The sequence below is a fragment of the Netta rufina genome (genome assembly GCF_964035555.1).
Source record: "Netta rufina genome assembly, chromosome: 7".
Lineage (NCBI taxonomy): Eukaryota > Metazoa > Chordata > Aves > Anseriformes > Anatidae > Netta > Netta rufina.
The window spans coordinates 34,533,255-34,560,154 of NC_140130.1; the positions used below are offsets into that span (position 1 = coordinate 34,533,255).

Genomic DNA, 26,900 nt, shown 5'->3' on the forward strand with positions numbered 1-26,900 from the left:
TTGCAGTTTGACTCAAAGAAATGAGACAAATGACACCTGGGTCTGGCCATCAGAGTTATATCCTACAGAAGTCTGCTGTGCCCTCTCTGCACTGAGATGAACACACAATTACATTGAATCTGGATTACAACCAAGCAGAAAAACAGCTTTCAAGCTGCCTTATCTCCCCTAAGACCCAGGACCTTCTTTACTGCTGCTCCACAGTCAAGCGGTAATTTAACATTACAGCAGCACAGGGAGACAACCTGATAATGACTGGACTTTATTCACTAAACGCTTTGTATCAATCATGTATTATTAGGGACAGGGCATAATCCTTGCCAACAAGCAAGATAATAGATGGAAGTTCTGCACTGCTGAGCTTCAGACTTCGATGAATCAACTGTTATTTCTAATATTCTGAAATGAAAAGCTTGCTTTGTGGATGATAATACCTACTGCTATCAAAAATGGATAATTTCTATTTAAAAAAAAAGAAATGCTTGACAATTGCAGATGTGATACAACTTCCCATGCTTAGGATTAGCTAATTAGGATCTTGTAGAAAGGTTAGGGGTACTCTACAGAACAGAATTAATTTTATGCCCTCTTAAAATTACCTTTTTGCAGATTATTCTGCAGTAATACAGCCAGCTTGTTGGTAAATGACATAAACATGACTCTTAAGAAGAAAATAATTTTCATGTACCACTACAAGGCTTGTCTAGTTAAACTAAACAGTTCTGTGGTTCACTGACATATGACTTCAGAAAGTTAATAGGCCTCTTCACTTAAGAAGCTGATTTCTGGAAAATGTTAATGTTTAGGCAAAATGACAGAGTCTAAGATAAACAAATTTCAGAATAGCATGAGGTAGGAGTCAGGCTTCTAGCTGCAGCTCCAGGCTCAAGAGGAAATGGAAGGTACTGAGAGTAATGAAACAGAAAATAAAGGCACTTGGGAAAACTTCTACTGACCTTTTTATATTAAGCAAATGGAGATGATCTTAACTGAACACCACAAGTTCCTGTCCCACTCTTAGTTTGATTGGAAAAAAGGCACAAAGTTTTGTGTGCATGACTATGATCAAGTAGGTAGATGTCAAACACTTCTATCAAACAACCTCAAGAACCACAGATACATCTGAGTGATAAATCCTCTACAAAATATATGAGTGCTTGATCAGAATTGATCCTCGTATCAAAGTGTGAATAAATGAATATTGCATCATCCAGGCAAGATCCTTCACTTCAGTGACACAGATTTACTTTGATATCCACTGAGAGGATAGTCATACAGTCGCAGGGAGTCATACAGACCTTACACAGTCTGAAATCAATTCAGGAATACAAATAATGCATTTTTCCCTGTGCCAGATGTCTGAGCCACATGCAGTCCATAAGAACAGCTTGCCAGTCAAAACCATCAGTATTTTAAGGGCTGTTCCTTTGTATCCATGAATGCTCAGGGTCATTTGCATGAATGTGAGATGTGTCTGTCCATCACTGGGAGAACAGAATCCTTACTCTTTACCAGAGGTGAAATAATGTCATTGTTAATGAATGAGGTTTCTGTTTCCCCCCCAAAGGAACTTCAAGCTGTTTCCTATTTTGAACTAAGAGATCCATTCATCTTCTGGCTTTTCCTGCTCTTGACGCTGATTTCCTCAGCTGACATCAGTGCAGCACATGTTATTTGATGAAATTTTCTGAAAATATTTTTTCTTTACCAAGTAAGCCCAAAATAAAGCAAAGTAAAAACGAAGAAAAACACAACAAATGGAAACAGAGAGCACCTGAAGGATAACCACACATACGAGAGAAGATACCACATCAATTGATGTCAGTTGGTATATTGGAAGCATAACTGATCATTAATATCATGCATGTTGTTAAAAGGAATCTAGAGCCTGTGAAAAATCATGACTAGTCATGTGAACGATAGTCATCCTCTAAAAAGTTTCAGCACACTACCCTGTGAATAAGCTTCAGTCCTCACCTGGAAGGATTTCCTTTGTGTGGGAAAACATCATGGAGTCTCTTCAGTAAAGTCAATCCTTGACCTGCCTCTAAGATTTCAATATCATGATCAGAGATATTTGTGTTTTCTGTGGTACCCCAGGCACTTATCCTTTTGGAATAACCCTCAGATACCACTTTAGTCCAACCTAATTCCTATTCTAGCATGCTGAATAGCCCACACATTTGCTACACTCTTTGAATCTGTAAATTTAATACACAATAGATCATTTAGTTGAACCATTCTTGCTGTGGGTACAACTCTGCAGAACTCAAATTGTGCCTGGCACTACATCAGTCTCTTCAGTGGGTTTACAGCAAGGAAAGTAATTTCAGAGTCTTTCTACCCCTCTTGAATCCACAGCATTCCTCTATGTCTCCTTAGTGTTTAAAAGATGCATGTAATCTCAAGCAATGACTATCCTAGTTCCCAGCAAAAATAGCTTTGACTGCTCCTGCAAATGAGAGATTCACAGTAGTAAGATGATGGCTGGTAATTGATTCCTTTATAAACAGAGTCTGGTCTTGTCCCATTCATTTATATTTCAAGCACTCAAGCCATTCAAATGCCAGTTTCCTCTATCTACTTTTGCATTTAGCCTGTATTAGATGGCTCCTTTCATTAACTAAATGAAGTGGCATCATCATGGGAAGTGTCAAGTCCCTTTTAAGAAAAGAGAATTCTTTGTCTGTACTAGCACTGCATTGCCCAGCATAGTTTCTTTTTTGCATGAACTATAAAAGTTCATCTCCATCATCTCCATTTCAGAGGCATTTCCCCTCCTAATGTACTGAAGAGTAAGAGAATACATGCACAGAAAAAGTCAGAATCACTGCCTCAGAAAATTACAGTTTTTAGAGATAAGACAGCCAAGGTATTCAGGAGAAAGCGAGTGGCTGCTGATTGATGCATGGTAACACAGCAGATCAGCTATAGCCCTAGCACAGATCCTGCTGCTGAGCAGCATTTGCCTTTTCTGTCTTTCTCATCCAATGCTCCAGCTGGAAAATGCCTGGAGGGGCACTGAGATGGGCTGCAGGAGATCCCTGCTCTATTCTAAGCCCCACCACTGGACTGCAGTGATACCGTGGGAAAGCCATCGGAAGTGAAACTCCCTTTGTTCTAAACTTGTAGATGTCTAGCTGCATCTTTAGGTACCTGAACATTGAGTACCTTGGGTCTGCCTCCTCCATGTTCCTTCACCATAAAACATAAGGCTCCCTTTGAAACACAGTTCGCTGTTTCTCAAGAACCACTGAAGCGGTATCCCCATCAATACTTCTGGCAGTTCTCTGCATATTGCATAGGATGATAAACTGCTGATTCACAGTATCTTGGAAATGAACATTATGATTATTTTGAATTTTGCTATCTAATCTCAGATTTTTTCTTACTCAAGAACTGTAAGACATTCATAAAGTAACTGACATTATCTCCAAAAGGTTGGTATATGTACACACACACATTATATAAATACATACCTTATATATCTATTTATAGGGTTCATTTATTCCAGTTCATATCACAACCTGATTATTCAGCATTACAGCAATGTTTATACAGAGCCTTTTACCCAAGGCCCTGAAGTGTTTTACAATTATTCACTCAATTAAAATGCACAACAGCCCCAAAGAGCTCTACTAAGTACCACCAGGCCTTCTTCCCTGAGGTAATATGATAATTGGAGATTATATTAATTTTAAAAGGGCATTTTGATTTTCCACCACTTACTTATTGAAACAACTGTTGACTAGCTAATTTCCAAAGGTGCAGAAAAATGGGACCTGGATTTGTCCAGAATGCTAAAAAAATCAAGCTTGATATGCCATATTTGGAAACAGCTCAGGCACCAGCAATTTTTTATTTTATTTTTTAAGAGCATGAAGGTGTTATTAACAAACCCTGACCCCTGAGCAGTTAGAAATTTCACTAATTAAGCAAGTGAATTTCCAACACTTTCCATGAAAACTCTTGTCCAAACTGAACATCTGTGTCTCGTAGTGTCTGTCTTGACCCCAGGACCCTTTCAGATCCACAGTTACACTGACCTGTTTTTTTTTTTTTTTTTAATTAATTAATTTATTTTTTTATCTTTTTGTAGTTTTGTTTGTTTGTTTGTTGCTTTTTTTTTGCTTTTTTTTTTTTTCTTTCCCAAGTGAGGGACTAAGCCAAGAGCACCATTCAACAGCATTGTCTTTAACTCAAAATGTGCCTGAGATAAGCAGCTGCCTTCACTACCACCCTTTCCTATAGAACCTCACCACAGAAGCACAGGCTCTGACATTCAGTTGGGAATCCTGGAGCTCCTGCCCCACTGAATGGGGGACTGAAAACAACATCAAGGTTTCCATGTCAAAATAAATAAAAAAAATTAAAATAAAAATTATATATATCTATATATATATATACACATTTATATGTTAGGGTAGCCTACATGTAAAGACACTTGCTTGGAAGGAAAGCTCAGGGTTTTAGTGCTATGCTCTAAATTGCCTATTATTTTTATCCAAATAATATTCAATGTAAAAATTTGTCAGTAGTATCTGGAGAAAAGAAACCAAGAGTCTACTTGCTCTTTGGAATACCTTCTAAAGCAGACTATAACCATATTTGGTTTTACTTAGTTTCTTAGACTTAATTAGTCTCCAAAACTATTGATTTATGGCTGCACAGTAGCTCACTTTCAACTGGAGAGGAAGAGAGCAACTCAGATCCTTGTTTTGGAGGTAGAAGAAAGAAGTATGAGCTCCCTCTTCATAGATTCCTAGAATTATTAATGTTGGAAAAAACCTCCAAGGTCATCTCCTCCAACCATACTCCTACCACCAATGTCACCCACTAAACCACGTCCCTAAACACCATGTCCAACCTTTCCTTAAACACCCCCAGGGAGAGTGACCTCCCTGGGCAACCCATCCCAACACCTGACTGCTCTTTCTGAGAAGAAATTTCCCCTATTTTCCAACTTTTCACACCTCACAGAATTACTTAAACATGAATGTGTAGATTTTCAGTTGAAAATCCCCATCTTATATAGGAACCTAAGCCCAACTTTTAAAACTTGAAAAGTCGAGAGAGTTTTGCTTTTGTTCATTGAAGTATATATGATTTTTTATAGACAAATTGCCAGCAGCAGAGACAATAACACAACGGTAACACCCTAGAATGTAGAAACTCAAGTGAAATGAGTGTTTTTAGACCCACTGAGGTGTTGATTTCAAAGAACCATGACAATTTACCCACCTCCTCTAACTCCTTATCTAATTGACATAATTCTTTCTCACAAAAAGATATCCCCCTTGGTTTTAACCTCCTAGACATTATTACTGCTCTCCATCCCTTGAAAATAACTTTTTTTCTGCTCTCCTAAGAGATGTGAGCCTAGCAGAACAAAACTGAATTTGCTATTAGATGACATTTTTAGAAACTTCAGCTGTTCTATACAGTGTCTTATGTTAATGAATTAGTAATCATAGAGAACCTCACAGAGTAGGGTATTGAGCAGGAGATAAATCCAGTTCTCTTTGATATTGAAATAGGTTTTCAAATACTATAGATCTCTCAGTCTATAAAGTTCTGTCATTGCACATTACTTCATACACCTCAGGTTTTAATAGCAACTGTTTAAAATTAGGCAACCTCCATAGCATGGAGGGTTTGTTAATCTATAATTTAAACAATGGCTTCATTTGTAAGTAGTTTTGGGGGAGACAGACAGTTTTAAAGTAGATCTCACAAGCACAATAAAGTAAAAGGAGATCCTAAAAGTAGCTGCAGATTTCTTCTCACCCAAAGGTTTTGCATACAGCAGATTTGTTTTTTCTTTTTTCTTTTTTCTTTTTTTTTTTTTTTTTTTTTTTTTAACATATATATTAAGTATTGAAGTGGGAAGTTGCTTCAAAAGCATCTAGGTGTCTGGCAACTCATACTTATTTTTCTAGCCTATTTTTCACTCTTGCTCCTCCGTTATAGTTTTAATCCCTAAAGCATCAATAAAGTAGAGCACAGAATTGGGCCATGTAGTTATACATGACATCAAAGCTCTTGCTGTCTGAGTTCATGGTCAGTGATTTAAAAGCAAGCCTAGATTTCTCCCACAGTTTTGTCATGTTCACTACATGGTAGCATTTATACTTCCAATAAATAACTGTGAATGCCACACTAGTGATTAAATTAATTGATATGTAGTGACAGTGGCTTGCTGAACTACAATGAAATTTCCAGGGTTATTGAAATAAAGTCTTTCCAAGTAAATGTTTAAACTTCACACGTAAATGTTTTAGGATCTTTGTAATTTAGCCCTGGGGATAATGCAGATTCCCAGGCTTCATTCAAGTAATATTACTTCAGGTGCATAGGCCGGATTCTCATAGCCCCAGCTGAGATCTGACCTCTCCCATTAAACTGAAAGTGAAAATTTTACTACCTGAAATATTCAGAAAAGCAGATTTATAGTATTGAATGTGGGACTTGAGGGCAGAAAGCAGTGGTGAAGTAAATGACTGGATGGTCCAGAAAAATACTTTTTGTAAAGGAACAACACTTAATGGCTTTATACAGTATACATTGTCATGACTTGATATTTCTGCAGTCACAAAACTGCCAAATGAAACATTATTAGCAGTTACTTTTACTTTGACAAATGTACAGTCAGAGAAGTTTTTTCTTGTTGAGAGGCCTGTTGTGACTTTCATTTCTGTGTTCAGTGGGTGAAGCAATACCAAACCAATTTATCAATCTTGACAGTATTCTGACGATACTCTGGAGTTATCTGCATTGCAAAAGCTCCATGGGAATTGAACTCAGACAACTGTTCTTCCTGTTGGAAACTGGACAGCCAAGGAAAGTAGCTATAATCAGTTTGAATTTGCCTCTGGCTCATCTCTTGCTCTGTTTCCTTTTAGACCACTACCTCATTAATAAAAATTTGCTGGATTGCTTTGAGTTCAGGTTTCGCAATCTACTGCTTAAAACTTGATGTGAATCCAATGCTGACTACAGTAAAATTATTAAAAAAAAATAAATCATATACAAGAGGAAGGGATAAAAAGGCCAGGTCAGGTCTGGTCCCAGGCTAAAGGAAAGCAAGGCAGCAGGCATCCCATGCCTCCATCAGTTACCAAGACTGAAGGAAACTGCAGACAAGAAGCATGACCAGCATTCTCTGTGTTTACACTTGTCACAGAAAACACAGCACCCTCAGCACAAGATAAGCAAATAAAGATAAATGCTCCATCTTATTGCTCAAAATACCTTGCTGAAGGTCAGATTCCCATTGATTTCTGGTTAGATAAAAGGCACTCACTGATCTGGCTTGAAATGCTAGGAAAGCCTCATGGCCTGATAACACTTCATTTATTCCCAATGTGATTTTATAATCAATTTTTGTTTTAGACAGTTACATTCTGATTTTGTCCTTTGAAAAACATTGCAATTGTTTTTTAAATAGGTCAGAAGCAGACTGACAAAAAATATAAATCTGACTTTGGGAACTGGGTTTTGAGAGGATTGCTTTTATAGAGAGCATGGTGAAGGAGCAGAACAAAATTATTTTTCAAAAACCAAGCCAAATCAAGCAAAGGGGAGTATCAAACCCAAATGGTAACAGAGAAAAATCAACAATACTTATTTATGCACACTTAGCTTTTTCACCAGTACAGTCTCCTGTTCTGCTTTGTGTGAATCCTTAACACAATTCAGGATATGCCACACACAGAAGAAGCACAGTTATCCTCCTAGTGATGCTGTGACCCATCTGACCAGCCTGATTTAAAGACCTGCCACACTTTGGGTACTTATGTAGTAGATTCAGAAGATGAATTTGGGCTAGAATAAGCCTGCAGATCAAGTGAACAGATCAAATGACAACAAGGTAAGGGAAGAAGGCTCAGAGTATGCCAGAACCCTCACGAGGAAGAAGCTGGGTCAAGGTGAAGAGACTTGGGAAACATCTCTGAACAAAGCTCTTGAGGAAGCATTAGGAGGATGAAGCTCATGGAAACGCCAGCTGGTATGACAAGGGTGTTAGAGAAAAAATGGCATCATTTCCACCTTCTCGGTGTGTACCCTATAAGAGAGAAGAACAGCATTTTCCCACATCACCTAAATAAAATCCTAAACAGAAATTAACAATCCGAGCTTCCCTTTTCTTCTTCACACAGCTTGGACCAAATAAATAAAATAAAATGAAATAAAATGAAATGAAATAAATAAAATAAAATAAAATAAAATAGTACCACCATACATGTAATTATCTCAAGCCAAGACAAAATAATGGATCCAGCCATGATCTATAACTTCGAGATCCTTAAGCAGGCAAAAAATTTAAAGGAATCTATTAAGATCCTGATGAAATCCTGAACATATAGGAACTTTCCTATCAACTTCAATGGAGCCTGGATTTCACATCTAATGCCGTCTGGCTGCCAGGAGAACGTCACTGATGAATATGAATGCAATTTTCCTGCTACTTTAGAAGAAGCCAGAAAGGCTCCTTAGGAGACTAAAGTTATTTCACCTCTTTATTTTCTGTGATTTCATGTTAAAATATGTGGCTTCTTATCTTCATCTCACCACTGTAGCTGTGGTTTTCAGTTTTGAAAAGCTGAAATGGAGCCTACCTGCCTTTCTGCCATGAGAATCCTACAGTAAGTGCATCTGGGTCTTTGTCATACACTTTGAAATAAGAAAAAAAAAGAGAGAGACACTGGTTTTGCAGGAAGCAATTGTGGGGTAAAATGGACTTCTTCTCTCTCTGAATTTTAAACATTTTGCACATCTATCCCAGACACAAAAGACTCTGTGATTCCCATGACAACTGTGGCAAATGTAGCTGTAGGCATCATTTAATTACAATGACTCAGACTTCCAAGTCAACACCGATTCCTTAAAGTGCTTCAGGGCATAAAACATATGTACAAAAAAGAGTGACCTTACGAATATGCCCTTTAAGGTATGTTTCCAATTATACTCTGGGAATTTGGAATTTATTAACACCAATTAAAATGGGACATTGTACACTTAATTCTCCATGCCCTGCACTGCAGATTTATCCCTGCAGGTTGAAATGCTGTTGTTTTGTTTTGTTTTGTTTTTGATGAAAGAGAAAGCTAAGATAAAGCAAAATGTCCTTACATGATTTGTTCTCATGGGTCATGGCAATAGCAGTACTACAGGAGAAAAATGTCCCTTACAGAGCTATGTTTTGTATGGGTAGTACACTGACAAGACAAAATGCAGCTGAACTCTTACATACCAGCATCCAAGCCGGTAAAACTGTACCCATTCTGGATACATCACATAGTAGAAAACATGACTTGTCCCTAAGTATCTGCTATAAATGATCAGACCAGAAGTAAAATGTGTTTTCATTTGAGAAGTAACCTCTCTCCTTGTCAGCTTCACTTACAGAAAATGCATGCTGTAAATCCATATGAGTCCTCCTCTAGAATACACAAAAAAAGTAAAATATTTTCCTTTCTAACCGCAAATCTACTAAGATGTGAGCAACAACAACAATAAAAATAAAATAAAATAAAATAAAAATTAAAAAATCAAGGACCTGCCCTGTAGCTTTGTGGATTAATTGTTAACAGTGATCCACTCTTGTAAAGGACTGAGAAAAATGTCATGTATTTTAACCAATGCTACTAATTCTTCAATGTAGACCTTATTTACTAAAACAACTAAATATTTCCATAATGTGTGGAAATTACTAACAAAAAAGGAATGCCAAATGCATTGCAGACATGAGGCTACTTGGAGCTAAGTGAAAGACTGACATAAATCCATTTTGTAATCTCATGACTGTTTTCTACTAAAGGAGGGACCAGAATGCAATGTGCTAAATTACTAGGGCATAGGGATATGTTGCTTAAGTTTTGTAAAAAAAAAAAAAAAAAAAAAAGCAGTTGCACTGCTGGCACAACAGACCTAGCTCTGTCATGAACGATTTATTACATCAGTATATCAATTTTATTAAAAAAAGGAAGAAGACAATGAAGAAGAAGTCTTTGTGCAGAGCTCAGCTCTAGACCAGTTTGGAAACATAAACAGCTTCAGAGTTTAATTAGGAACTGTTTACATCTTAAAGATAATTTCATTTTCTTCAAATTGTAACAGAGGTAATTGCAGATAGTTCTGCTGACTCTTCAATTTAAAGTCTCTAAGCTGCCAGACTGAAAAATGCAAAGTAAGGTCTGCACAACTGAAAACAAACTGTGAGGGGTCAGGAAATACCGTGTAACTAATAATGGTTTGATTATTTAATGTTTAACAGCTCTGCAACTACAAGGTACTGTGGGATGTCTAGAAAGGACAAAAGAGCACCAACCAGTAAATTAAAAAGTCCTTTCCCACACTGGTCTCCATCACATTTCCCACATGACCTTTTGCCTTTTTTTTTTTAATATATTATTTTTTTAGCACTTTATTTATTTAGCTAGTGAGTTGGTTTATTATTGTGAAGTGAAGTGAAGTGAAGTGAAGCCTTGTGAAGTGCTGAATTAAAGGTTTTTTGCTTCAAGTTGAGTTTGGTACCAAAACCAAGATGCTGACTTCACAGCACACCTTACTGGCTCCTGAAGCTAGCATGCTCCGGAGGTACGTTTTCATAGCCCAGGTCTGTATACTACAGAAGCTCTGGGTTTGAGCAACAAAAAGGAAGGCAACCCTGTATCCTCTCTCCTTGAGATGATTTTTCAAAAAGAACTGAGATGGAAACTAACACTAAAAGTAGCAAAACATCCACATGATTAGTACGTTCCTATCTTCTCCTTACCAAATTTTAAATTATTGCTTTATGCATTTAACTACATGCTTATAATATAGTTAAATATAATTTGTTATACATCAGTTTAAAAACAAAAATCAAACAAAAACAGATAAAATAATAACTCCAAAGAAAAGCCTCTGAAATTGAAGCTACTGGGCAGAATAGTTCTCCAAGAGACACCAACCACATATCATGCAAATATATATTTATGCAATATAAAATAATCGTTACTGTTAGTAGCTTTCTTTGATGTGCAGTTCTAAATCTCATTAATGGCAATGGATGATCCACAAGGGAAGAACAGACCTTCAGCACCATCAAAGGATTGTGCAACATGCTTCAGTGAGGGAGTGCTGGTCCCCCAGACACTGTCCTTGATGGTGAAGGGAGATGAAGAAGCTGCTGAATGTGTCCTCATCCTGCCCCAACCTTGCTGTTCACAGCTATCCCAACTGCACCAGGGTAACTGTGTGCCTGAGCTGTCAAGCAGATCACTAAGTAATCCTCATCATTCTTCTGCCCTGACAAATCTTTTGTTTAAGTTGGGTGATATCCATTATCTGGATAACCCACTAAATGCTAGTCCAGTTCACCAGCAGTGCAAATAAACTGCCACACAGGAATAAACCAGGTTGGAGTTTTGATCCACAGACGAATTTCTCATCCCAAACCAATATTTCAGTGTCTGCTGTGGGTGTAATGTGACAATCAGAAATACCTATGGCTATTGCAGAGAAACCCTGCATGCAGATTCTGTAATCCACATGTCTATGACCATTTAGCGTTACTTTAAAAGAGAAAACAAATACCCAATTCAAGCTGTGACACTTCAGGGGCTCTGGGGAGCATTTCCAGAACCACCCTTGCACCCTGGCAGCTTGGGGAAGAAGGTGCAAAGTGATGACTGGACTCCTGAAGTGCTAGCTATGTGTGAGTGTGGAAACTTCTGCTAGCCCTACCCTCACATTGACAACAAACACGGGGGAAAACTTGCAAGTCTGAGCACTTCGGAATCTGTATCAGGCCATTTAAGATAAGAAACACAGAAAACAAAATGAAATAAGACTCTCAACAATGTGAACAAGGAGTGGGAGCTGGAGGGGGAGGGAGAGAGGAGGTGCAGAGGAGAGGCCAAGTAAAGAGCAGTTTTAGATATTGGTGATAATAAACTTGATACCATAGAGGGCTGTAAACAGAGAGCTGCCAATGCAACCAATTTTCCTTTGCCACCAGAAATAGATGCTATAAATGACACAAACTAGAGTAATGCACCTTCTGTTGTCCTCTGAAGTTAATGCATGAAAGTAAACCATCAAATGTTACTGTTTCTCACTTGCAGGAAAGCTGCCTTTCAGGGATAGTTTCTCTTCCTAGATCATGCAGACCTACATTTTCAAATCAGTTGGGAACTGGCTTATAACACACAACAAAGAACAAATGCTTCCTGACCTAATATTTGGACGCCTACATCACTTACAGTATAAACCCACGGACCACCTTATCACTAGTTGGGCAAATGAGGACATTTTCATTTATATCTTCTGTGCTACTTATGGTCTTGCTTGGTACCACATTTTAGCCACTCATGGAGAAACATCATACACGTAGACATCTGGTACTATTACTAGGGAAAGAACACTATATTTCCACTTAAATATTTCACTTATCCTTGACTTGTCTGTAACTACCATACTCAGTGTCCTGTTCCTAGAGGGAATTAAATATAGCATATACTGATGCTCTTTTTCATTGGTGTCTGAAAGAAGCCCTTCTGATGGTGATTCCCATCTTTATTTTTTCCCCATTTCTCTTCACCAATACTTCAGTTAGTTTAGTTTGGGACTATCACCCAGCTGATTTTTAACAAATTATCATTTGCCTTCACTCTCATTCACAAATCTGTACGTTCCCATTGGCTGTATGTTTTAATTATAACCATAAAGGTTTCAGTTTTACTTAAAAACATTATCATAACAGTGGATGCTTTCGGGATTTATTAAACAAAGCCAAAAAAAAGATCATCTCCAAATTTCAAAAGTAAATGAACCAGTATTTCTCTACCTACCTTGTTCAGCTTCCACTATGTGCTCTTTATGTGATCTTGATTGTTCTCCTTCCCCAAACCCTGCCTCCAAAACTCAATAATTAAAGTGAAATTGTGGACTGAAAAACAAATACTCAAAATTATTATTATTTCTTTTAATTATTATTTTATACTGGGAGGTACAGTTCCACAAAAATCCTGTGAAATGATGATCAGTAGCTGGGAGGTTGAAGAATTGGTTTCAATTTCATTTCTCCTTTTCCTTCACTTATGATCACTATACAAAAACTTGGTCCCCAGGCTCCAGTAGAGCCCCAAGCTGTCCTGCAGCCTAGGCAAATCACAGGCATTTCCACCACTACAAATTCACAGTTCAAGCTCCACTTCCCTGTAACAAATGCAGTCATATTTATCTGAGCAAATTGAATTTAAAACCTGACCAAATCAAAAAGATATACTGACATTAAATTCTAGCTGTGAAAATGGAAATGGTAACACAAGATCCAAGATAAGAAAAAAAAAAAAAAAAAAAAAAGGCCAGCCATAGAGGGATTCAATTCATTCTTTGACTTTTCAAAAGGAACATCACACTAAAAGTAACATGACAAAGTGGAGTTGTTGTGCACAGAAGTCCTTACAGAGAAGCTGCTTCCTTGTTTACGTTGCTGGCGCAGACCTTCCTGCGTGGCACCGAGTGGCTTCCCGTCCCTAATGCTACATGTCATTGCAGGGATACAAACCAGCACACAGCCTGGGACAAGGCAACGAAAAACAGGACTCCCGAGGAATTTAGATTAAAACAAAAGTTTATGAAGAGAGAGTTTTTCATTCAAATGTCTGTCAGGCAGATAGCAAAGGCCAAGCCCTCTCTCAACACATCAGGTTTTGCAGTTCCAGAAGAGCACAAACTTATACCCCTTGAATCCACATCTTGAAACAATAGTGCTTACAGTATAATTTTTATTTTTTTTCTTAAGGATTTGTTATTTTTAATTATTTTGCATTTATTTAGTCTCTTCATCACAGTCTTTGAAGAGAATCATTATATGGCCAAGGTAGAAATAAGAATCAAAGTAGACTTGCATGGCCTGCTGCCGGGCTGTGCTTGATGTGCTGGACAAAAAGACTGGACACAAAGTGCTGTTGCTTGATCCTAGAATTCAAGGGAATGTCTTTCCCCTGGCCAGATGCAAAGGGAACTGGAGGAGAGACTGCAGAGCAGCCCTTATCCAGTCATCCTCTCTTCTATTGGTATGGTGAAAAACTGCTTCTGACTTATGGAAGTGCAAGGAGAGATGAATTGAACTTCTCTATCCTAGTAGCCTTCCTGGCATGTCAGTTACTTTTGGCTGAGATGAAACAGCAACAAGAATTCTCCTGATCCTGGTAAGAGCAAGACAAAACCATGAGATGACAAAGAAAGAACCTGTCTTCATGGCAAGTCATGGGGCTCTGGAGAGGGATGGAAACTACAGCAGGAACAAGCACCTGAATGTGCTTGATGAGACTTTGTGTCCTTTGCGGATTCCTGTGCTCTCATTAACACCTAAACAAGGTGAAAAACATGGAAAGTCAAGGAATACTTTCTGTTAGTGGTAAGGAATGTGTAGTATGCTCAACTGCCCCAAAGACGAGTGAGCTGTATATGTCCCCCATATATAAATCAGAAGAGCATGTTATTGGTAAGGATATAGACACATGGGTGAGATGAAATATAAGCCCTTGGGTTTACTGAAGGGAAGAAAGCTATCTAAAAAGGTATTACTCCCCTTAAGGCTAGCTAGAAATTTCAAGCATTTATGATCTCTTAAGCATCCAACTAATTTGAGGGAACTCACGTTGTTTCAACAACCATGGAGATAACTGTGCATAATTTTGATGAAGGAGCACATTCCCAAAATTATTAAAGAAACAAGCCCTGTTAACTGGCATAATTTTTCTCCACAGATTGTGATAAATTCTGTGTTTAGTTGCAATGATATATATCTAGAGTAATGCCTTGGGTTTCACTATAACTCTTCTGGTTTTATCTAGCTGTCAGGAAGAATATTTGCAGTCCTAAGAGTGGAAAATTTAGGGAGATACTTGGAAAACAAGTGGAATACTGAAATGGCCTTGCTGATTCAGCTTAGTCCCTTTGTTTTCAGATACAGCCATCTCAGTAAAAAGATTTGCAAATCTCTTTGAGACTCCTTATTGCCTTCTTTATCACTTGAAACAGTTTATAGTCAAAACAATTAAAAGAAATGAAAAGGTGTGATTAAAACATATGCATAAAATGGGAACAATGTGTTAGTATTAAATATTTCCTTCTTGATACTATTTTTACAACAATAACAACAGCAAAACCAGAAACTTCTGCAATGGGATTTATGTGATTTCCATTGCAGGTATTGTGATCTCAAAAAAATCTAGAGTGCCGTAAATTCTGGTTTTGGTTTTATATGCTTAATTCCATTTATACAAAATATATTTTGCTAAAGTAGCAGGTCTTTAAGGCATTTGTTGCTCACACAAAATGGTACACATCTTGCTGGTATCTTTTAAGAGTGAAAGCTATAGGAAGCTCATTAAAGGATAGATCCAACAGAGTTTAAATTCCACACTGATCCCTTGAGATTTTTTTCCACCAAGAAGTAATTTCCAAGATGACTTTTTAATGCTAACCTCTTCAAAGGCTGAAACACAAGAACTGAAAGAAGATGGCAATAATTAATGAAATCACTTTTAAGTAAAAAGCCTTCAAACATTCCTTTTTGCTGCAGAACCAAACAAATGACTACAAAGTCAAGTTTGCAGAGGCATTTCTGTTATAACCCAGATATTTTCTATTCTTTTTAGATATCAGATAAGGACTTCTCAGGGGCTCATACTTTTTACCCTAGCTTCAGCCCAAGGATTTCTTTTCCCTTTTCTTGCACTTATTAACTCTAGCTTAAACCAACAGAAATTAGAAGGGCACAGAATGCCAAAGAGTATACAGAGAGAGCAAGCTGTCTTTCCAAATGTATTTAGCTTCCCTGAGATGTTCTTTGTTTTGATGTTTTTCTTATTCTGAGAATGTTTTTCAGGCAGGGGATATTAATTTGGCCTTCTCTTAACTGACGCTTCCAGAGCTGAAAATTCTTCAGTGATTCTTGAGTAATGGTGCTCAGAGAAATACTACCATTGGTCAGTTGTTGGGTAAATATTTAAAGTGTTAATTTTAAATTGGTAAAACATAGTTTGGCTTAGAGCGTAAAGCATTCTCCTGGAATACTTATTACAGATTGACAGCACAGCATGAAGGTAAAGCCTAAGGCTACAAACCCAATGTTAAAATTTCCATTTATAAATCAATAGTCACTGCAAACAAACCAGCCTACTCTCTTCTGTGAATGCCTCAACTCTTCTTTAGGCATAAAATGTAGACAAAATTTGATCAAAATCCAAAGACAACATTACAAAGCTGAATGAAGTGCACCTGCTAACCCCCTCCCAAAGCTGTCAGACCTATGGTCTGGTGTTGGGCAGGGCATTGCTAAGGCAGTATGGCCTTTAACCTAAAATATATATGGTGCTTTAACCTGCAATGGTGCTACTGAAACCCTGGCATAAAGCAAGCTGAGTTTCTTGGACTCACATGTGAGGATTAGGCTGATCAGGTACAACCTTACTCTGCCCATACCCAGAGCCAAGCGACTGGACTGGCACACCAAGCAGATGAGGACACCTCCAGATAATCTCACAGGACTGTGGTTCAGAAGGCGGAACCAGAGACAAGCTAGCTAGGTTCATATTAGAGATATCTTCCCGTTATGAAACCAGAGTATCTAGAAATTTCTTTCCTGACTGCATCTCCTGTATTTATTTCCAAACACGGAGTAACTGGATGCCCAACCTGTAGTTCAGCTGAGATGACTAAGGCTTGAATGCATCTTTCAGGAGCTCAGAGCCCAGACTTGTCTGCCCACTGCATACCAGGTATCACATCACATCACTTCAGAGCCTTGTTTCCAACTTCAGTTTGTTTTCACATTGTGTTTAATAGCCCTGATGTACTGCAGAATGCAATTCCGTAGGGATATTTACTACCTATTGTTTTAGAAGAGGCTGGCTATTTTTCTCTTCCAAACTGTAGAACCACTCTTATTGTCCTCCAAGCACACAACTCTCTTTTCATTGTTTGTCTCAACTTGCTGTGCTTGGCCTCTGGCCAGAATTTCTTTTTCTGCCTTGAAGGAGGGTGACAGCTTGCCTTTGAAGAAGTGCCAAAGCTGCTGTTTGGCTGACCAGCAGGGAGCAATCCTGCCCAACACTCCCTGCCCTCTCCCATATTGCTCCCCTCCTTTCCCAGAAACATGCAGCCTCAGAGCAATCAGAGGCTGACCTGATCAAATATCCCAGAAGAGGTTTTCAAGCAACATATGAAGTTTAAGCACACACAGGGAGTGCTGGAGCTGGAAGACACATCAGAAGATCATCTAGACCATTTGCTCACCCCAAGGCAAATCCAGCTGTACCTACAAGATGCTGCATATTTGTCTGACTGGTTCCTACCAGATTCCAGTCAGACGGTCACATTTCTGCAGGCTAACTAGTCCAACATGCCACTTTTCCATCAGAAAGCTTTGGTAAACCTCATCTCTCTTACTTCAATTTCATGCCATTGGTTCTTGTCTGAATCTGGACATGGAGAACTCTTTCATTATATAATTAAGTTTCTAATAGCATTTAAAATGCAGAGATGCAAGCTGTAACTAGTTACCCTGCTCACAGTGCCTGTGTTTTTCATGTCTACTAAACCACCAGGCTTCTCTGTTGACATACAAGCCTTTATCATCAGCAGAGCACTGACTCAGAGATGATCAGCCACAGATTCACTGGCTTTATTTTCCATGGTGCTTTCTGTCTTTCCTTTGAAGATCTTGCTCTGGCCACTGAACAGGCCTAACCCCACTAAGCTGACAGACCCAATTTGCTCACAGGTTAACACTGCTACACACTTACAACAGACAGAGATGCAAAAGTTTGTGCAAAACTAAAAACCTCTGTGCAAGACAAAGGCTTTACAGAGAGTCTAATAATAATATATTTCCTGCATTACTTTATTTCCTACACAATCATCTTAGTCTTGGCCTTGGGACATTGCTCATTTCCTATTATGACTGTGATGCTCAGTTGGCAAGATGAGCAAGGAGGATATTCTGATTCATCACTTGCAATGCAGTTTGGTTTTTAAAAAAACTTAACCACCTGCTTATGGCGTTTTTGTCTCTCACACTGGTAACAAGGAAATGGAAAAGTACAATGGTACATGTTTTATACTGATAAGAAGTATAATTGTTTCAGCTTGAGGGGGATAACTGCAAGGAGATTTGACAGGTCTTGGAAAGTTTTTCTTTTTTTCATTTAAAAGTACCTGAGACAGAAAACAAAACCTGAAAATTTTCCACTATAACTGCAAGATACCAGTGCTCACGCTTGCACTTACCCAGTAGAGGGATTCATGATGCAACCCCCTTTCTCTGTAGATGCTTTGCAGTTGCAGCCCCTCTCCAACGTATCGTGATTCATTCCAAAATTGTGGCCCAGTTCATGAGCTAGGGTGACTGCTGCACCTAGAGGGTTTTCTGAATGATCCTTAAAAAAATAATAATAATAAAAAAAATAAAATAAAATTGCAAAGTCAAGGTAAGGAAACATTAAAAATGCACATTTCCTTTTTAAGGTCCAATTGTTCATTCTTCAAAATGCTTTATGAGCTTACCAGCTGTAGTAACACTGTTGTTAAATGCACACAATTTAATTCACATGTACCAGATGCAGACTGGGAATTTCAGAGCAGCCTATCAGTTCTGGCCACCCATTTTCCCCAGACATTTGAGACCATAGGGCAGCTTTGAACCATCTCTTTTGAGCCATCTCTTTACTGAGGGCCTAAAATTTCCGTGTTCAGTAGCTCCCAAGACATGGCAGTGGCAGAAAACAATAACCCAAATGGGAAGCAATGGAAAGGATAAGGATTTATGGGATAGGATGAGTGTGATGGGGAGAAACAAGAAGATCCTTCATGTCAGGAGGTAAACTAAAAATGCAGCAAGAGATTTACTGGACCTATTTAATCTTCATCAGATTGTTTTTTTAATATCAGAAATTTGAAGAACAATCCATAAACCCTGTAGGAAAAAAAAAAAAAAAAAAAAAAACAGTGACCTTTGAAAACCTTCTTTTAAAAATGAAAGGACAAAGTAAGATGAAAACTTCAGTGGCCTCTACTTAACACCTATGAATATTCTAAATGTTGCAAGTGTCAAAATTGAAATATTAACATTAATCTGTGTTGAAATTCTGGTTTCTTTTTTTTTGGACAACTACTTCTAAGAAATTCACTGCATGGTCTGATTATAGGCTACTGATTGGACTGATGTTTTGGCCTAACCACAAGTCAGAGACCTTTCTACATCGATCACTTTCCTTGAGGGAAAAAATATCCATTGTGCTCATATAAAAGCTTTCCCCAAAGGCATAAACATGTAATATAAATGCATGATCTACTATTTATCACTCAGTAAATGGAATTACTATGTACAGCTGCCTGCTCTAAAAGCATATATGAATATATTCAGCTTAAATAACTCTTTTAGTATCATCTAAGCCAATCTTCAGACTAAAAAGAAGTGAAAGGTAAAAGTGTCTCAGACATCAACTATATATAAATGAAGCCCTTAATACATGTCTTGGAGTAGATTTAAAAGTTTCTTCTTTCATCTGTCTGAACCAATATTTTTTGTAAATCAATTCTTAAATAGAAAACAAAATCAAAAAGAGATCATCAAATTCTGAAAAAAAAAAAAATCCCTTCTGCATTAAATAATTTTAACTTTTAACAAAGGATCTCTTTATTTTTATTTTTTTTTTTTTGTGTGTGTGTGTGTTTTGTTTTGTTTTGTTTTGTTTTCACCGGAATATTAAAATTTTGATATCAAAATACTGTGACTAACATAAAAGCCAATTTGTTTGCAGTTATATGTTAAGATATCTGAAGAAAGAATCTGTATAACCTGTCCTAGTAAAAGAAAAAACAAAGTAAACATATGCAGCAAAATAATCTGTAATAACCAAGAATATACATACTGCTGCACAAAGCCCACGTGTGGAGATGTCTTACCTAGATACAAGTCACATACCTATTGATTTATCTTTGTACTTACAGTAATTTATGAAATATTTAGCGTATTCAGTGAAATTGAATCTGAAGTCCTAAAAGGAACACAACCCCTCACTCAACTGGAAAAAAACTGAGGACCAAAGATTATGAAAACACTGATATAATTCCACATAATTTACCAGCAAAGCACTGTAGCAAAGCCTTAAAATTAGTGCAATGTTGTCCAGACTCAGAAATTCCTCTGAGTTTTGAACCACCTACACAGACAACAAACTGAGCTCAATTTTTCTTCAATTTGCCAGTTTCTTTTCTGCTTACTGCAAAGGGATTTTGTTCATTTAAGTGTCTCCAATATTGGCAATTAAAAATAAAAGGAAGAGTTCACACAGTCCACTCCAGAACTAGAGCAACAAATGATCTGAAATGTAATTTGGGTCTTGAATAGGCAAACAATTTATTACAGCCCATGCGGTTCTCATTACTTGCTCAGATCCACTTGGAATGCAATTTTATCAGTTTCTAGAGAGGATTTTTAAAACAAGGAATGTGATGTCTCAGCAATAGAGGTTATTTGAAAACAGCATAAATGAAGATTATCAAAACAAACAGTGACATGTCCCATTTGATACTGAGACCATTTAAGTTTCCCAAGTACTTAAGAAATGAATAGCAATGTGACTGATTTATTCCACCAAGGTCTTTTAAAGCTAACTTAAGTAGTAAAAGTCATTACCAAACAGTTTCACAACCACTGAATAAGCAACCAACTACTGTTAAGACATTATAAGCTGTTGCACAAAAGATGCAGCTGCTTTCAGTTGAACTCTGCTTCATTCCACTGGGATTCAGTTCAAACCTCAATAATAAAGTCTGTCACCTACAGCTAGATGACCTGACACTGGTACTTCCCAAGTAGGTTCACGCAGTTGTAAAAGTGCAAGTTTTCTGAAATATTCTTTTATTTCATGTAAGCTATTCATTGAAAAGTGAAGTGCCCCTGTACCACAGCTGTTGCTTAACCTAAATTCCCACTAAAGACAATAGAAATTTGACATGAAAGAAAACTCTATGTTATGTTACTGCAACTCAGTGACATCTTAATTTTAAATCCATGAATTTGTTTAGAAACAACAGAACGAAGACTGAAGCATATGTCAAAGGCTTGTTTTAATGTCAAAATGTGTTTGGTCTGTAAAAAACACAACAGAACCATCACAGTGAAATAAAATGATAATGCTCCTGATGCACCTGAACTGTCTCGTACTCAGATGTGCACTCTTCCCACCCTGAGTTTCTGTTAAATAGTGTGAAAGAGGGGATCACCTATCGCCGAGAGAATTCAGCCCTACAGAAAATAGAGAGAGGCAAGGTCTCAGACAGGGGAATTTAGATCGTATAATAGGTGTGGGTAACTGCAAAACAGTCAGGAAAATCAGATCACGCACAGTCAACTCTTTCCAGATTTACATTCAGAAGCTATTTCTCATGCACTTATTCCATTGTTTATTCCTTCAGAACTCTTTAGAACAGTTTTCAAAGTGAGGAACTCTCTGGGGTTGGGTGTTTGGAGAGGGATGGGTAAGAGGCTGGTCAAATGATAACAACAACTAAATGTTCAGTAGCTCAGTGTTGAGATGTTTGAGCACCAAAGCCTCCCAGGTTAAAAGTTATTCACTATTTCATTTGCACATCTTGCAGACTTAAAATTTTTGTCTGTATGTATTGGTAGGTATCAAGACTTTCCTGGATATACATGAATTAGCTTCTGCTAATCTGGGGGGAAAGCTTGGACAGCTGCCCTTCCAGGTTTTGGAGGGAGTGCTTGCTTGTTTGGATTTGGCTGCCTTTTGAGGATTTGCCTGAAGAAGGAAAACATCTCTAGTTATGACATGCAAGCATCGGATTAATTTGCACCTCAGAAGTTTCAATTCACTAGGGTGGGAATCTCCGGGAAACAACACACTCCCCTGAACAACTGAAGCTGTGGCCTGGCTACAATTTCTCTGCAGACATCGGGTTTCTCCTGAACATATAAATCAGTCTGTTCTCTGTCAGAGCCCTGAGAATACTTTAAAGAAATGCTGATTCTTGTTTTCTTGTTATTGGAATGATTTTGCTGTTTCTGTTGTTTCTGCTTAAAACACCAGTTTCCACAGTGAGGAGGACTGGCTTTGCAGAAAAATACTGTAGCATATCTTAAAGTTTATGCTATAAATTAAAAGACCAAACAAGTCATCATTAAGGGCATCATTAAGAGCATCTCTGCAGATAAAGCCGAAGCAGTGACTGCTACCCTGAGGGAGGAATGGATAAAATGGGGCTGGTTGACTCATCTATGCCTTTGCCAAGATTTGGAAGTGCATCTGGAGACTCCCCCAGCTTTTCCTTCCTCTTTGCCTTCTTTTCCTTTTGTATCTAGCCCCCAGGTACCCAGCAAGAAGCTATAACAAACACTGACTAGAGACTCAGCTTCTAAAGCTGCCAAGAGACTTAAGCCTACGTCTTTTCTACAATTTTGATGACTTTCTCCAACTTATTTGATTGTTCTTTCCCACTCTTACCTACTCTTCATCTTTCCCACTCACCTCATAAATCCTCCCAGTCTAGATCATCAATACATCATCTTCCATGAATGCATAAATTGCCTCAGCTTGGCTTCTTGCCTACTTGTCCCAGAGACCACAAAGGAGCCCTGCATTGCGTGTGGACCAACCTCAGCTTGCACGCTCACTGAGAAGCAAAAAATGCAGGGGCTTCAAGGGACTGTATCTCTGGGACTACTCCACTTAATCTTGAGGCAAAAACCTTAGTGTCTTGGGCTCCAGGTTGGCTCCATGATGCTTGAAGAACTGGAAGGTTTGAGACCATGCAAACTCTGAGAGCAATGTGCATTTCTCAACTCCCACCTTGTTTACATAGGGATGTGTAACTGAGGCATCCAACAGAGCTGGAGAGAATGGCTGGATCAGCTAATGTGGGGAAAGCCTAGACAAAACCATAGAAAAAATAAGGGCTTTCAGCACTTCCAAGCTGAACTCAGAAGTAGACAAAATTTATGAGGTTTGTAGGGCTTCATTACTTTCTGTTCTGGAGCTGAGCTCTAAGGCCACCAGCTGAGCCTCTTAGTAGCCTGCAAGTTCTTGGAGTCCACACCTAATTTTATTTAAAGTACTTGAATTGAAAAGCTTAGTTAATTCAAAACTGCTTTCACTCACCCTTAAAAAACACTGTTCAAAATTATTATTATTATTTTTTTTCTAAATGAAAGTATTCCAGAGTTAGTAGCAGAAATTGACTAAAATGTTTATTTGTTTGTTCATTACATGTAGCATTGAGCAACAGCACTACTAGCAATATTCTCTGAGAGACATTCAGGTAGAATAAATGCTGCCATTGTTTGTGCTTGTTGTCTGGCAATGTAACAAAACCACTGTGCTACAAAGATGTAAAGTAAGGTCTTACACAGGGAACTCTGTAAATCCAGAATAAAATCGATATAATGAAAGATTCAGGGTAGACTGTTGTTGCCTGTAACGCTAGTATACTCAGGTGCATAACAAATACATCTTCTGGTTCTCATCCTTCATAGCACCTCTTCACCTGATTTAATGATCAGTAGGAGCAGAAGATTCTTGCAAAGAGGTCATGCTATATTTTAATACTATATATATATATATTTATTATTATTATTTTTTTCAGTATGGAAACTATGAGTTAAAAACTTTACATGCAAGCTGCCTGTAGATATAGATAATTCAGACTGAAAATGGGACAAAAGGGGCTGATGTGCTGGTACAGAATACAGCACTACAACACGTGAGATCATGTTGCACCACTTGGGCCAGTTTCCAGCGCTGTGCTTTTACCACTTACCATGACGACCCCTCCAGACTGCTCTGCAGTGCACATGCTCATTATGGGCGCCATGCCAATGGTAGTCCCTTGGAAGTACACCCCGCTGCAGGAGGGCGAAAAAGGAAAAGAAGAATCCCAGAATCAACATTCGGTGCCAAGATACCGCCCTTATTATTTTCAGTCTTGTGTTTCTGCCAGTCTCAAACAAAGATCCTGTTTCAAATGTGTCAGCTCCAGACATTTGCAGGTTGAAAACAATGAAAAGCACAGATTAGTCATGCCAACTTGCCAAACTGACAATGACAGCAACCCTGCTCTGAGAAAGATCCATTTGATCACCATCCTTTGGATTTACTGCTGTAACAAGACCCCTTCTTCCTTTCTTTTTCTCCTGATTGATGTTGGGAATAGAAACGCAAACAGAAAAATACTGTCTCTAGCTCAAGGAAGGCTTATTTTAATGTAAGCTTATGTGCTACTTGTTGCAATACAAAACATAGAATTTAATCATTCTAAACAAAGTATTAAAACATATAATAAAATACTTTGTGACAGTTTAGAGTGACTCACTCTATTCCCCCACAGATAGTGTCAAAATATCTATGCAATGAATAAAGTGAGCTCCTTTTAATTACTAAGACATGTGGTCTGTTTTTGTCCATAGTATGGTTGATCAAAACAATACCTGGATCAAGAAAGAGGTGCTATTTTTTTTTTTTTTTTTTTAGACTGCTTTTGATTTGAGCATTTTTACTCAGTTCAATCTAGGAAACAGCAGCAAGGTAAATGATGTATATAATTTAAATTGTAAGTCACAAATTCAAATTAATTTTCTGATTGAGACCGCATTTTTAATTTTATTGATGTCTTTCTATGAATGAGCAGGATTCAGATCATAAAAACAGAATGGTTTGGCATGGAAAGGACCTTAAAGATCACCTAGTCCAACCACTGCCATGGGCAGGGACACCTTCCACCAGATCAAGTTGTTCAAAGTCTTGTCCAACCTGACCTTAGAATGTCACTATCTGCTTGACAATAATACCGCCTCAGCTCTACTTTAAGGGAGAGGGCAGGACTGCCTTTTTCAATAACAGCTTAGATTGAGACCACCTTAAACCGGCTGCAAATTCATGCCCAAAGTCCTTATTGGCTTATTATACATCTAGATTTCCATGCATGTTGTATTCAGGAAATGCCTACAAGTAACAGCTATTGCAGAGCTGTTAAAGGAAATTTATCTGGAGCATCTGCTGTAGGGCCATGAAAAGCACTTCTGTGTTTGTGGAGGGGAAAGACAAACCCTCAGGATCACAGATAGTCATCCCAACAGTTTAGACAACCGAAGAAGAATACAGTACAGCTACTCTCACATCACTGAAATACCAGCCAATATTAGATTTGGCATCAACTCTACCTTATTAGCTGTGCATTGTCGTGGGGTTTACGAGGTAGTAGTTTTAGCTTTCTCCAGTCTAGAAACTCATGGAGGCTGGTGAAAGGATCTTGAGAAATGGAGCACTTATCCATGTCGTTCCACACCTCCACTCCAACCAGGGCTACTCGAATATTCAGTGGCCTGTAGAACTAATGAGAAAACAGAAACAAAAACAATTATAGAGCTGTTGGCTACTCTATTATCACACCAGTAAATGTCACAGTTGCTGTGAGGGGGGAGCAGGCACAGTGTTACTGATGATGCAGAGATAACAATTCTAAGGTAAGAGTAATGTGAAGAAGGACTCAGGAATTGATCAAGTCTGGATTTGGCTGACAGTCTGAGAAAAGCATATACTAGATCTTTGTCTTGTTTATATGCATTACAGCCACTTGGATAACACTGCCATTTGTTGAGCATAAATTAAGCATGAAACATAAATATATTGTAACATGCAAAATTAATTTTGAGCAGGTAACATATAAATGCCTGTCTTCCAGTAATAAGTCAGCAAGACAATTACAGAAGAGGTGGAGGTACCTTCAGCAGCTTGTTTTTAATCACGAACGCTTCTCCTTGAGTTACTGTCCTTGAAGCATCACTTGATAAGTTCTCAGACAAATTAGACTCCCTTAGCTATAATTTGAGTACAACATTCCTAATTTTTCTGGCCATGCAGCACATCTAAACTAAACTTTATTATTTTATTATTATTATTATTATCATTATTTTGCTTTTAGTGGTTGGAGAGAAACCTTGCCCTGAGATACTGGGGCATTAGGAAAACAGCAGGTGTGTTCACTCAAATGAGGCAGCAGGAAACACACATTGCTCTTATTGATGGGCTGATGGCAGGTGGTGAACCATTGACAGAGGCCAGGTTCTCAGCTGCATGTTTTGCACCTGCACGGCATCAGCTGGCTGTGTAAGGAGATGGTCTGAGTGTGGTGGGCACACTGGGAGTGTGGGCATGTAGTATGGAAGGAAATACTAGAAACATGACTTGCTCTTACCAGTAAATCTGAGTCGAGCTCTTTTTCTTTTCATAGAGGTACAAATTTAAGCTTTAAAAGCTTTCTTAATTTATACTAATAAGACAGACATAAATCTCACAGCAATGTCCTTCAGAATGTGCAGTAATTTCTGAAAAAGTGGAATAATCCTCATGTTCTTACCTTATCAACATAGTTTGCAATTTCTATCAGCCTCTGCTTAATTTTTTCCACATCCTTGCCTTGTCTCTGAAACTTAGAAAATAAAGGATCAATGTACTAGCAGCACAAATACAGCAACTTTTCTCCCCAGCATCCACCTTACTCTTGATGGCACTGTCAGTGATGTTTGGGGATTACAGGGAGCAAGCAAAGGACAACGGCAGATTTCTCCTGGCTTTCATGGAACTGATATCTGCCTCAGAATAAACACAGGCTATGGGAGAGGATTTTGTTCTTCATAGAAAGATTTTAAAATCCCTAAGTCTTACATAGCAAGCTTTCTAGGACTGAGGTTTTGTGAAAAAGAAAGGGCTCTTCTGTTAGCTATTTTGGCAGCAGAGTGATTGTTATTCCCTAATGAGCTGTGTTCAAGGAGAGTGAAAGACCATCATCTTTTTAAACAAACAAAAATGTAAGTAGCAAAATAT

General features: G+C 38.1%; 1 protein-coding gene across 2 annotated transcripts in view; it reads right to left on the minus strand.

The window, feature by feature from the left end:
• ADAM12 (ADAM metallopeptidase domain 12) overlaps positions 1–26,900 on the minus strand; it is a gene marked incomplete at its 5' end in the record, with an annotated part of 180,886 nt that overhangs the window by 33,221 nt on the left and 120,765 nt on the right. The window contains 4 exons of one of the 2 annotated variants that reach the window (XM_084289703.1): positions 18,289–18,437; positions 23,839–23,923; positions 25,238–25,407; positions 26,434–26,505. In XM_084289703.1, coding sequence (XP_084145829.1) covers positions 18,289–18,437; positions 23,839–23,923; positions 25,238–25,407; positions 26,434–26,505 — 476 coding nt within the window. The remainder of the gene's footprint in view (positions 1–18,288; positions 18,438–23,838; positions 23,924–25,237; positions 25,408–26,433; positions 26,506–26,900) is intronic. The other variant, XM_084289704.1, reaches the window with a different exon arrangement.